Source organism: Lolium rigidum, chromosome 7 (assembly GCF_022539505.1).
Source record: "Lolium rigidum isolate FL_2022 chromosome 7, APGP_CSIRO_Lrig_0.1, whole genome shotgun sequence".
Taxonomy (NCBI): domain Eukaryota; kingdom Viridiplantae; phylum Streptophyta; class Magnoliopsida; order Poales; family Poaceae; genus Lolium; species Lolium rigidum.
In genome coordinates this window covers 202,390,974-202,402,116 of record NC_061514.1, presented here as the reverse complement: position 1 = coordinate 202,402,116, position 11,143 = coordinate 202,390,974, and the positions used below count along the sequence as shown (strand labels likewise).

Below are 11,143 nucleotides of genomic sequence, written 5' to 3'. Positions count from 1 at the left end.
GTACATGGCGATCCTGTCCCTCCTCTCCTCCTCCCGAACACGCCTCTCCGGCCTCCGGGAACCTCTCCGGCAGGCTGGCCTCAGCGCCCTGCTCACCCGAGGGGCTCCCCCGCCCCTTCATCCCCGCGCCCCCACCACCGAATTCTCCTCTCCTGGTGGCCATCGCCCTCCTCCCCTCGACTGGGCCAGCGTTGGGAGCCGCACGATTTCTTCTGATGTTGGTAAGGAGCCCTATCTTGCTTGGATTTGGATTGATTCTTCTGTGAGTTCAGTTTTGATGAGCCAGATATATATTACTCCGTATCTTGTTTCTCTCCATCCGGTTAGTTGGGGATTTGTTTTCTTCGGATTACTGATACGTGGTCAATAGTTTACTAGATACAATGTTCTAACTCGATTAGTATTAAACCCTCCCACCCTGCTCCCAAGTTCCGGTCGTTAGACGCTAACTACTTCCTATAGAACCAAGCTTGATACAGCTCAGCTGATTTCCACAGAGCTAAAGTAGATGCTCCATCAGTTGCAAATGTAGGGCACATTTTAACTGTCCAAGTTTGAACTTCTACCGTAAATCTCTTGTACAATATCTTTATAATTACGAATCACAGTCACTAAAAGTACTTTCGAATACGATCCAATGGCATCAAGTTACCCACGTCTATTGAATTAGTTGTTGACCAAAGCATGAATTTGAACAACCAAAATGCACCTTACATTTTGCAACGGAGCAAGTAAATTTTGATTGGAATCGGTGAAATCTTATGATACGTGATGATACGCAGGTACGTCCCTCACTCAATATGGATCGACAAACCATGCTTTGACTCTGCATAAGAGATTCTACCAGACCCTGCGGCCGCAACACCCCTATTGCGGACCTAGAGCTAGTATCGCAGCAAACGAAGCACACCATAGTGTGAATGATCCATCTGAAGTTCAACGCCGTACATTCGGTTCTGCGGCAAAATCCATCCAGAGGAATCCAGCATATTCAGTACTAAATTCTGATGACGTTTCTTACTTCAAGAGCATCTTGGGTGACAATGGAGTCATTCAGGATAAAGACAGAGTGGCTGTTGCAAATGTCGATTGGATGGGTAAATACAAGGGAGCAAGTCAGCTACTGCTTCTACCAAAAAGTACCAATGAGGTATCTATAAAATTTTAATGTATGAACTAGTACTAAAGTAGCTGCAATCATTTTGATTGTTCTAGTGGCTGAATCATCTAATCAGCTCAATGCTCCTTAAAATTTAAAAATTTAGATGACACCTTTGGTGTCATTATGCAGTTATCAAATATGTTTGCTTTTGATTGTAGAACAATGTTTGTACAGTAGTTATGTTTTTTCTTATGGTCCATTCACAGGCTTTTATCCATGGTATCAAGCTATTCCTGTTATAATGCATACAATCTTTTTGATGTATTCTACACGAAGTAACTATTAATTAGGCGCATTGTTCAAAAAGTTGTTGGCATTTTGTGCATTGGCTGTCTCACGAAAGCCGTATTCAGAAAAGCAGCTTTAACGGAGTGTAGTGCTTCATAAGCAAAACACTGTAGCCTCTGGATATAATAACATATACAAAAGCATGCATCATACTAGTGACCTAAACTAATAGATTTTTCCCAAACAACAATGCAAGGAATGCTAAAAACACCTCACACATAAGTATGAGTATCATCTACGAATATATTTCTATGTCCATACTGCCGGTCATTCTAGTTCTCTACCATTCCTGATACGACACAACAATAAATTATGTGGAATCTCTTATTCAACCATTCTTCTTTCTAGGTTTCTAAGGTTCTTGCTTATTGCGACTCCAGACGATTGGCGGTGGTTCCTCAGGGTGGGAATACAGGCCTAGTAGGTGGCAGTGTGCCCGTTCATGATGAGGTAATTAGGAAGTTTCTTCCAATGATAAGATCAATCAATTTTTGTTTCTTATGTTTGCATCAGAAAATTATGTACTTGGTATCAGCTTGATATTAATATTTATTACCCTTTATAAAAAGAAGCAAACTACTCCTTAAGATAAATATCTATTCTGTATTTTCTAATTTCTTTTTAGTTGCTGCATGTGTGAATTGCTGCATCATCAGAATGGACTATTTATTCACATGGATCAACCAGACTGGTTAGCAAATCAGGGGCATAAATTAGTGGTTTCGAGTATCCTACCTGTTCTAATACTTGTTGATGTGACATTTCTTCTTCTTATCTATTATGAAATTTTGTGTTCTTTATATATACTGCTTCTGTGCTTCCATTACTGTTTTCCTTACATTTAGGCCTGAGATCACAAGCATTCCTCCCTGTGTCTGCAGGTGATTGTCAATCTTGGTGGTATGGACAAAATAATCTCCTTTGACAATGTGGGTACAGTTTCATTGTTTGGATTTGATGTCCTGAATTCTGTTATCTATTGCTTCTTCAAAACTCTAAGTTGTCTGAATAATTTTAAAGAGCTTGTCAGGTTCTAAGCATGCTTATTATGTTATCAGGTAAATGGTATTCTAACTTGTGAAGCTGGTTGCGTGTTGGAGAACTTAAGTACCTTCGTGGAAAATGAAGGGTAAAGTCGTCTCTGGTATTTCCTCTACGTTTCAGTTCTAGTTTGTAGTGCATACATCTTTCATTGGATGTGTTCAATTCATAAATAGTATAGACTATCACTGAGTACGGAGTACCACGGCCCATAATGCTCTTCAGTTCCTTGCTTATATAATATCCTTTTTTGATGGGACCCCTACTTACGTAATCACCTATGGATTCATTGTGTGCCAGTACATTTGTTGCCCATATAATCATGTCATCGCAGTATACCTTTTTATAATAATCATATGTCTCTATTTAAAACAAAAGCAAAATACCTAAGATTATTTCTATCCTTTATATTCAGGTTTATTATGCCTCTTGACTTGGGAGCAAAAGGTAGTTGCCAGATAGGAGGGAACATTTCAACTAATGCTGGTGGCCTACGTTTCATACGCTATGGTTCACTTCATGGAAATGTACTTGGTAGGTACAAGTACAACCTTATGTTTCCCATGGGCACAGATCGGCTATTTCTGAACTCTCATTTTCTATATTGTTTTACCTGAAGAAAGTGGTTAGTCTTTGTTTTGCTAAGTTTATCTTGTAAGGAGCAGGAAAATATTTGTTTTTTGAATATTTCTTTTGCAACATAAATTACTGACATCATGATGCTGCGTGGAGAGAATCCCCTAGAAAACTCAACTCTATGCAACGTGTAAGGCTGGAAATTGCTAGGTACTTCCTAAAAAGTAGAAACAAAATTTGCTATGTGTATTTTATTTATCTCCTATTCAGGCCTTGAAGTCGTCCTGGCCAATGGAACTGTCCTTGACATGCTTACTACATTAAGGAAAGATAACACTGGATACGATCTGAAGCACTTATTTGTTGGTGAGTATCCAATACAAACTATTTTCTGCATTCTGGGTGTGTTCATTAAATATGCTTTATGGCGAGCATTGTAGTAAACACATGATTGATGGTTCAGGAAGTGAAGGGTCGCTAGGGATAGTCACTAAAGTTTCAATACTTACACCTGCAAAGCTACCTTCAACTAATGTTGCATTCCTTTCCTGCAATGACTACATGAGCTGCCAGGTCTCTTGCAAACACTCATTTTGTATATATCTAGACATTGGTGGCACCTGTTATCTGTTATCAAATGTATACATATGATCTTGAAGATAGTGATTACTGCCTTTTATGTTTCCAGAAATTACTACTGGCAGCTAGAAGGGGTTTGGGTGAGATCATTTCTGCATTCGAGTTCATGGATCGTCAGTGTATTGATCTGGTACTTAAATAAGCATTTTTTAAAGAAAGTTACACATCTTAAAGAACAAAGTGCATACAAATACTTCTTGAACAGTACGGTGTCTCCATATGTTCGTTGTATATTTAGCACTAGAAACAAACTATGCTTTGACTGTATTGCTGTATAAGATGAAACGTTTCTTATATCCTGTCAGCATAGCAGCATACACATTTAATTTGTTAGCTTGTTGGTTTTGAAGGCTATGGCGCATTTGGAAGGAGTTCACAATCCTTTACCTCTCTCTCCGTACAAATTCTATGTTCTAATTGAGACCACTGGAAGTGATGAATCATACGACAAGTAAGTTTTGGTAGCATATAAGCAGTCTTCAAACAGGCACACATAAAACTATCCAAAAATAATTTGTGCAGACTAAAAAAAAGTTCAAACGACTTGTGTAGGTGCAATCCTGCATGGCTTGTATTTATTGATCTTGGGCTTATTGTGATGGAACTCTTAAGTGCCATATGCCGTCTACTTATCTTTATGTTGCTTTTCTTTTGTAGAGCAAAACTTGAAGCATTTTTGTTGCGCTCAATGGAAGATGGCCTTGTAGCGGATGGAGTAATAGCACAGGATATTAGCCAAGCATCTAATTTTTGGAGAATTCGCGAGGTTGCCATCAAACACTGAATCTTTACATTTTTCCAATGACTAAAATGAGCAGTCTTAAAGTGGATAATCAATCAACAGTCCACATGGCTAGTATTCTATGCTGTCATGTAATAATATAAGTTCTCAATGTGTAAGGTGATGTTTCATGGTCAATGCGTCCCGAGTTTCAGATATAAATATCATAATCTGGTTGAAAAGTATTTGGCATGTTAGGTTTGGTATATCTAAGCATATTTAACTTTTTGCAAGTGGAATTTTATGTAGGTAAATTATTTTAACCAAACCAAATAAAATCAAACGCAGATACCGACATCATTTGTGGCAAAATAATAGTCGTTGAAACTACCATGTATTGTGGTTGCAGGGTATATCAGAGGCATCTGTTAAAGTTGGGGCGGTCTACAAGTATGACTTGTCCATACCTGTAGAAAAACTATATGATATTGTGGAAGAAATGCGCAGCCGTCTTGGTGAATATTCAACTTTGAGCTATCAGTAATCTGTGAGGTGTCGTTAAACCTAGTTCCTCTCTTTTCTAGGTGATATGGCAGAAGTATTGGGTTATGGCCACCTTGGTGATGGAAATCTGCATCTAAACATCTTATCAAGCAAGTACAGTGATAATGTATGCCTGATATGACTTGGAAATAAACCTTTACTTCGTTTGGCTTCTGTTTCTCAACATATGTATGTTGGATACTTGCTTCTTATGTTTACCTTCACTGAAAAAATCAGATTCTGGCGCAAATTGAACCATTTGTCTACGAGTGGACAGCCGGCCACAGAGGAAGCATTAGTGCAGAGCATGGGTTGGGGCAAATGAAAGCTGAGAAGATTCACTACAGCAAGTCACCAGAAGCCGTAAGTATTTAAATATCATCTTGCTGTAGCTTGCATTATGTTTAAACTGTGTTCAACTGTTTTTGAGAGTTATTTTTGTGAATCTGCTACTTGCTGGACTATGATGCACTTTAGTGCTAGGTATGAGAATATGTTACTTATCAAATGACTTTTATTCATATGGCCTTGTTCACATCTATTTGTGCATGACAGTTGTATGCAGCACATCTTTATGAGGGAGATTTAGTTTAGCCTGTATGATCTGGACAGGTTTAGGTTTTCAATAACGTTCGCTTTTCTACAACTCTAGATGAGGAGCGCTTAGCATGCTTAATGTTAGCAATACATTTCAGTAGAGCTCTCTACTATTCTCCAGAAACAACACTAGTGTAACTGTTTTTCCAAAAGAAACCTTCTAGCTAACTGTCCTGTTATCTGTTCTTCACCGCTAATGTTGTCTTGTGATCAGGTGCAACTAATGGCTTCCATCAAGAAGTTAGTAGACCCTAACTCAATCCTGAACCCATACAAGGTTCTACCTCAGTCTGCGCTGTAGTTGGAAAAGGTAGCCTTCCTTTATCGTTAAGTTGAATGGAAGCTGAATTACACTTTCATACCAATAGTTTCCCTGACTACGCTACTTCTTCTGTCATTAACAGGATAGCTAATTGATCTTATTGGCGACCCAAATCAACTTGAGAGAATAGAGTTGTACTTGGGACAAACGAAGGGAATAACAGATGGGAGCTTGTCATGATGGCAAGATTGGTCGGTAGCCGATAAAGGAAACCCATAAGAAGTCGTTTGGAAGCCATGTTTTCATTTCATTTGTAGCATTTTGAAATGAATACATGTATTCATTTCATTTACATTGTAATTCCAGAAATGTACACTTGTTTGGTTGCCACAAGAATTGTAAATGACAGTAGAATTCAATATTGAATTTGTTTGGTTGCCACATGAATTATGAATGACAGGTTTCAGCTCGGAATTGTGATTGCACATGGCATCATTTTGCTGGATTTCCTAAATGAAATGATGGTCCAATTCTGTGGCAACCAAACAGCCCACCTATAGAATTTTAAAATGAATTCCAAGATTTCAGTCTCAAATGATGGATACCAAGCGACCTCTAAGATTCTTGCTGTTGTTAGTGTCTTGAGTACTGTAAACATCTGTTCATATGGACATCAGAATAAAGAAATAAAATAGCTGTGAAGAAGAAACTAGAAATGTCTTGGTTCAAACCATCTTTGTTACCAAATGCTCTATGTACTCTTGAAAAAAAAAAAAACTAATGCTCTATGAGACGGTAGGCCAACCAGGCCATCCACACAGGCTCTAGTTTAGGTACAAATCGCTCCTCATGTTATACAATTTGCTAATAAACTGTTCTGTTGTATCCCGAGCTTGGCTAGGCTGTAACAAACTTAAACTTCTTCCTAATAATGAATGAATAGGGCAAAGCTTTTGCCCTTTTTCAAAACAAAGGAGTTTTGTGAGGGCATCAAACCTCCACATAATTCATAACATGTGTAGTTGGATGCGTAGGCGCACAGTGAAACACATCATAATGTGTTCCCGTCGTATGACTCCGTGTGCCAAAAGAACCAACACAAGATCAAGTTCTTATTTTGCAGTAGCCGTTACCACATGTTTACAGATTTTCCAAACAAGGCAGACACAAGCATACAATCGTAATTAAGATACTGTAAGCTAAAAGGTTGTCTTCAGAAGCAACTCCATTTTTTTTTTCTTAAAACGGAATTTCAACCAGCAGGACCAAGTCCCTTCGAATCTTGTTTACACCAAACATGCTGCAGATTTTCTACATCAAGCCCTTTTGCAAAGCTTCAACAGTTTCAGCCATATAGGGAGACCTTATTGCCAGTGGAACTTTGGAGAGCAAGGGGATTTACCTTGCTCATGGTCTTGCTAACAGCAGTCATTCAACTGTACACGCACAAATCACCAGAAGCATTCACTTACACAAACTGCATCGGCTCAGGTTTGCTGTCATGTTCTGCGTTGACAGCTCAGTACCAAAAACAGCCGCCCAGTACCAAAAACAACCCAACAAGGAGCTGATTGACCTAGAGAAATACAAACATTGCATTCCTTTCAACAGATGGCACACGATCTCATGTACAGTATCATCACCATATTTCACCACACATTTGAAATCGGATAAGCAGGTCCAAGGTTGGTTGAAACTGGTACGGTAGTCTCGAAGATTGACAATGCCGACAAGGGAAGTCGAAATTAAAACAGTACAACTCAATCTTATACTGCAGAATAGTTACATAATACCATAACAAGGAAGCAGAACCACCCACTGCCTAAGAGTGTACAGTTCTGACATAATAACAACCGAATACTGTCATATGGACTGAAGAGTAATCAAACAAACTGCTCTGAAGAACGATATTTAAGAGTTGAATGAAGCATCAACATAGCGAAGCCACATAAAATAGAAACTGGAAAATCCTTATATTTAAAACTCTGCTCTGCTCTGCTCCAAGGTAACCTTCATCAGTAGCGGTCATCATAAGAGCGAGCTCCACGACTGGGGCGATCATAGGGAGCAGGCCTATCTCGGTAACTTCCACCAACACGAGCAGGTCCACCACTCCCATATCTGTCACCATTTGCCACACGCGGACCACCCCTGCCATAACCACCAGTGGCTCTGGGTTCATCACGGTAGTAACTTCCACCTGGCCGTCCTCCATCTCTCTCATAGCTTCTTTCCCTCGCAAAGCCACCTGATGCATAGCGATCTGCACCACCATATCTGTCACCAGAAAAGCGATCTGCAGCTGGAGGATAGCGATCACGTCCACCACCATAACGATCATCAGCATAGCGACCACCATCGTAACGGTCATCAACATAGCGATTAGCATAACGATCTGGTCCTCCAAAGCGGTCACCACGCCCACCGGCGCCACTGCCATACCTGGAAGGAGGAGAGTACCTTCCAGGTCTACCTCCATCTGCGTAAGGACATTCACGGGCCCAGTGTCCAGAACGTCCACACTTGAAGCACTCATCACTTGCAGCTGGAACTATGTCAGCTGCACCACGATATCCACCTCTAGCACCAGATGAGTAACCACCACCCCCATATCCATAGCCACCATCATCAGTGCTCATCCTAGGCTGAGCCTTGTTCACAGAAATGGTCCGACCATCTAGTTCTCCATTGTGCATTTCCCGGATTGCAGCATCCACAGCCCGAGGTTCAGAAAATGTGACAAACCCAAACCCACGGGAGCGGCCAGTCTCTCTTTCCGTTACGACCTATACATACAATGAAAGTGAACTGATGGGACGATAGCAACTGCATATAATAGTGAACAGCCAAAAAATCCTAACACTAACACTAACATGCATATGCAAATTGGGCCATATGAAATGACTAACAGCTGATGCATATTTCAAGCATGACAACCAGTGAAACTATCTCAGGAAACTGTAAGAGAACACAGTGAGTCCCTATGCCACTGCTCAATTGTTGTAACTAAATACATCAGTATCTGCTTTATCTGCCCCAACAGCACAGTATCATAGTGATATCCAAAAGGCATACTATGGGCACAGGTCAGAACTGGAAGCATGCGACATTGTGGTGTCATCAATGAGTCATAGAGTATATCAATGGCACTGCCAAAGCAAATTGAGCACTTCTGCATCGTTGCTCATGTGCTGAAGCAATGAGTAAACTCCAAGCCCAGAAAACTGGACGAGGACAATTACTTCAGTCGGCACTACAGGCACAAATCAGTAACTTTAGAGCTGAACTTCTAGTAAGACCATGATAGGAACTTAGTTAGTCGGCCACATTCCTTCAGGACAGCATAGCTGCAATAACTAGAACATTCTTATCATTCACTGTTCTTTGTTGATGTGCACAGCTAAGAATGTCCATTTTGAAGAGAAAAGAGGCATTTGGAGGCTGAGAATAATGGTCTTCCAAGTGACTGTAGAGCCAACAAGCACACAACACTTACTCTGTACAGTCACCTGCAACATCTCACTAATCAAGGACAACACGCAACTCTGCATCTGCCTTTTCGTATCAGAACTGATCCAGAACATTGCCACAGTGCACTTTTTGCTAAGTTCATATCCAACATTGCAATCATGTTGCGCTCCACAGTATTCATTAGCCATGGCAATGAAAATTCATTTGATGTAACCTCATGCTCATATCAGTTAGCTTAAACACTACCATACCACAGCAACGGAGGAGCTCTGCATCTGCCCACAAACAGATCCTACAAATTGGCTTAACAGTACAGTAACTTCAAATGAATTTTACTGGACCCATCACCTAAAAAATACATAACCATGTGCTCAAATTGGTTAATATGTTTCATTTCCTTCAACTTCATTAACTTCCTAAAATATAGAACTGGAGTGACTGCAGGCTCTGTGAATCTGTAACTGCTGTTAGATTGAAATTAGAAGACAAGAGAAAATCAAGAGCGTGTACTTACAAGCAGGTAACCTTGATATCTTACTAATACTAGTAAAGCCACCTATTCTTGCAAGATTGCTGAGAAACAAGTGCATGATATAAACATCATGGTTCTTTCGAATTATATGGTATTATGGTTCCATCTAACAACAAATGAACTGCAAAGAAAGTAAGTCTTGTCCAACTTAAAATGGTTTCTAAGAACGGAGCCTCCAGGCTCCCCTAAGCAACTAATTGACACACCAACTAACATTCTACGACGAGCAAGCAATCAAAATTCTATCGACTCTGCAAACTAAACATATAATTTGTAAGTTAGCAAATAACCAAAGAGCAGATTCACCATCGTTAAAACAACCACAGTTTTTATATTATAACTCATATCACAAAGGTTTAACTTTTCGGCTTATTAATGGAAAATGCTTTGATTGCTACTATATGGCTCTTTAATTAAAGATTATGTTTTCAACTAACGCATCCGGCCATCAAGTTCTGAGGTATATAACAAAGGGGATTAGCAGCGAACACCAGTTAAACAAACAATCTCTGCGCAGAAATAGGACAAACCAACTTACAGATGAAAGGGATAAACGACCAACCCCCGCCAAATTAATCCGTATAACAGAAATCCTGACACGACCGTGCACAGTACATTCGAACGAAACGTATACAGGAATATCGGTGTTATACCTGCGTCTCGATGACCTTGCCGAAATCGCTGAAGGCTCGCTCAAGCGTGCGCTCCGTGGTGTCCCACGACAGCCCGCCCACGAAGATCCGGCCAACCTCCTTCTCCGCCATCTCGAATCCAATCAAATCGAAAATTCCCCACCACCTACAGAAACCACCAATTCACACAGAGGAAAGTCAAGATCCGCAGCAGTCCTTGCCCGAAGCAGAAAGAATCGCACGGCCCCCGAGCGCCAAGAGACGGTCGGAGACGAGATGATTGGAGGCTTTACCTTGCGCGGAAACGTAGGAGGACTCTCTCAGGCGGAGTGCGGCGCTAGGGTTCTGAGACAAGAGGGGAAGTGATGAGATGGGACGTGGAGGCAGAAGATATCATCGGCATCTTCTCAATGTATCGGGAATTGGGATGCACGGAAACCACGTGTCACGGCTTTTATATTGGATTCCACTTATAGCAAGAAATATAAGAAAGCGGTTCTTCTCAGCAGTTTCTGGAACGAGTCGCGGGTACAAACCTCTTCTTTTCTCTATTTTGCGACGAAAATGATAAAAATAGCTTAATTACTTTTTTTTTCTTCCTGAAATGGATATAGCTGGGTCTCTTCATCAAAATAATGCATATAACCTTGTTTATTTATATTATTTAACATGGGTTTAC

The 11,143-nt window shown here is 40.4% G+C and overlaps 2 protein-coding genes across 2 annotated transcripts; one reads left to right on the top strand and one right to left on the bottom strand.

Moving 5' to 3' along the window:
• Nucleotides 1-6,208, top strand: LOC124678476 (probable D-2-hydroxyglutarate dehydrogenase, mitochondrial). The gene is made up of 16 exons (XM_047214360.1): nt 1-221; nt 783-1,150; nt 1,799-1,900; nt 2,332-2,379; nt 2,509-2,579; nt 2,907-3,025; nt 3,338-3,433; nt 3,531-3,640; nt 3,756-3,836; nt 4,057-4,157; nt 4,364-4,472; nt 4,837-4,942; nt 5,012-5,097; nt 5,208-5,333; nt 5,782-5,877; nt 5,972-6,208. The coding sequence occupies exons 1-15, from the start codon at nt 5-7 to the stop codon at nt 5,866-5,868; spliced, it is 1,827 nt and encodes a 608-aa protein (XP_047070316.1). The 5' UTR covers nt 1-4; the 3' UTR covers nt 5,869-5,877; nt 5,972-6,208.
• A 708-nt stretch (nt 6,209-6,916) lies between these two features.
• On the bottom strand, nt 6,917-10,896 carry LOC124678477 (glycine-rich RNA-binding protein RZ1C-like). Its single transcript, XM_047214361.1, has 3 exons — nt 10,758-10,896; nt 10,486-10,630; nt 6,917-8,615 (listed from the first exon to the last, which is right to left on the bottom strand). Exons 2-3 carry the CDS (start codon nt 10,594-10,596, stop codon nt 7,845-7,847), a joined length of 882 nt encoding a protein of 293 aa, XP_047070317.1. The 5' UTR covers nt 10,597-10,630; nt 10,758-10,896; the 3' UTR covers nt 6,917-7,844.
• Nucleotides 10,897-11,143: the final 247 nt, after the last annotated feature.